Here is a 1822-nt window from a genome sequence, read left to right as displayed (position 1 = left end):
TTCTTCTTCTTCTTCTTCTTCTTCTTCTTCTTCTTCTTCTTCTTCTTCTTCTTTGAAAATATCTAGTAAAGTTTTCTAATCGTTCTACATCCTTAGCCTACCTTTGTGTAAGAAGTGAAAGTTCTTATCATACTACCACGTTGGTCGACATTTTAATCCTTTTTTTAATATACACCTTTCAGTTTGATCAATTTAAGTATTTAAGAGAGGTATATCACCCTTTTCCCCTTTCGGTGCATTAACACATAGCCAATCTCGTCCCTCTTCTTATCTTACTTGGGAAATAAAAGCACCTATGTTCTGTACTTAGGTTTTGAATGATCATAAACGTCTTACGCAATTAAGATTTACGGTAGTCAGGAGGAGGCGGGTTCCTTCGATTTTGTCAGTCAGTGCCAATTTATTAATACGGGATGAATGGGATGCAGCGTTCCAACAGTAAGACGGAGGCACTCAATAAATAAATTGACTTCTGCACCCAAGAATCTTCCTCTGGCCTCCTCTGAACTACGCTGATGACCCTAACCATTAGACCATAGATGCCAGTGCCAAGATTCTTTTGGGGGATAGTCAAAATAGAAAAATGCCTCGTCTCTAACCCGCAGGGAAGCGTGGTTTGCTTCAAAATAGTAAGTGGATCTGATTCTGAATCGAAGTGATAAAAAATGTTGTTCTAAAGTGTGACAGGTCCTTTTGAGTCTTTCTGTTCCATTAATAGGTTTATCAATGTCTACATCTGCTCAACGTCGACAGTGTAAATTAAATTATGGCACCTACAAAGTTCCTGTGTTTACATTCCATGTGGTCATCCCTTCCCCTACTCCCCTCTTTCTCCTTCCTTTCTCCTCCTCTCTCTTCTCCGTTTCTCCCCTCCCCCCCTCTCTCCCCACTTTCTATTCTCTTTCCCCTACCCCCTTCTCCTCCCCGTTTTTCCGCTCCCCCTCACCCCTCCCCTCACCTAACCTCCAGAAGCAGCTACCGGAGGTCGTCATCACAAGAGACCACGAAGAATGCGCACAATGAATGACGAGGAAGAATCTGACGACAAGGATGAGGGCGAAGAGAGCGAGGACAGCTCCAGCGAGGAGGATGAGGAGGATGACGATGACAGGGTGACGAGGGTGGGTCCGAACATCCACATCCACCTCAACATGGCCGACAGCAGGCACTCTACCCACGCCACAGGTCACGCACACCGAGATCATGAGCACGGCTTTGCTGGACACGTGTACCCAGCAGATGGTGAGGGAATCAGAGGAGCTGTGCTGAGTTTCGAAGGGATTTAGAAGCTGAGATTAGATACGTTTTGATGAGTCTAGACGGATAAGATAAAATGAGATGCTGCGTTGTGTTGCATTTTAACCCTACGCGAGAGTATGTTTGATATTCTTTACTTTAAAATGTCTCTGGTCATTTTTACTTTACCAAAAAAAAAAGTCATATTTATTATGCAAAGGTATCTTTTCTTCATTTTTGTTTTTAATTGTGCAACGAAAAACATTTACCATTTCAACAGAGTAAAATCTCAGTCACTTTTATTTGGCACCCCCCTCCCCCCCCCAAGAAAAAGCAAAACAAAACTCCCTGTGATTTTTACTCAGCTTGGAAAGTTCTTGATCATCTTTATCATGTTTACGCTTTTTACAGAGTACGTATATGCAAAATGTGACATGCTGCCCAACACTGCGTTTTCCTCTCAGCACAAAGTCAGGGGATCCATATTTTTTAGACAAAAGGTGAGAATTAATTTCGTTCTTATACATATTGTATGTTCAAACGCTTTGATTTATTCTCTAAATCGAAAAGTGTTATGACACACACA

The 1822-nt window shown here is 42.1% G+C and overlaps 1 protein-coding gene across 2 annotated transcripts in view; it reads left to right on the top strand.

The window, feature by feature from the left end:
- Positions 1–1822, top strand: part of LOC101855342 (sarcoplasmic reticulum histidine-rich calcium-binding protein) — a 14349-nt gene that overhangs the window by 7632 nt on the left and 4895 nt on the right. Inside the window, exons 4-5 of one of the 2 annotated variants that reach the window (XM_005099696.3) lie at positions 973–1242; positions 1648–1736. In XM_005099696.3, coding sequence (XP_005099753.1) covers positions 973–1242; positions 1648–1736 — 359 coding nt within the window. Of the gene's footprint in view, positions 1–969; positions 1243–1647; positions 1737–1822 lie in introns of both variants that reach the window. The other variant, XM_005099695.3, reaches the window with a different exon arrangement.

This window comes from Aplysia californica, unplaced genomic scaffold (assembly GCF_000002075.1).
Source record: "Aplysia californica isolate F4 #8 unplaced genomic scaffold, AplCal3.0 scaffold00222, whole genome shotgun sequence".
NCBI lineage: Eukaryota > Metazoa > Mollusca > Gastropoda > Aplysiida > Aplysiidae > Aplysia > Aplysia californica.
This window is presented reverse-complemented; position numbering and strand designations above follow the sequence as displayed.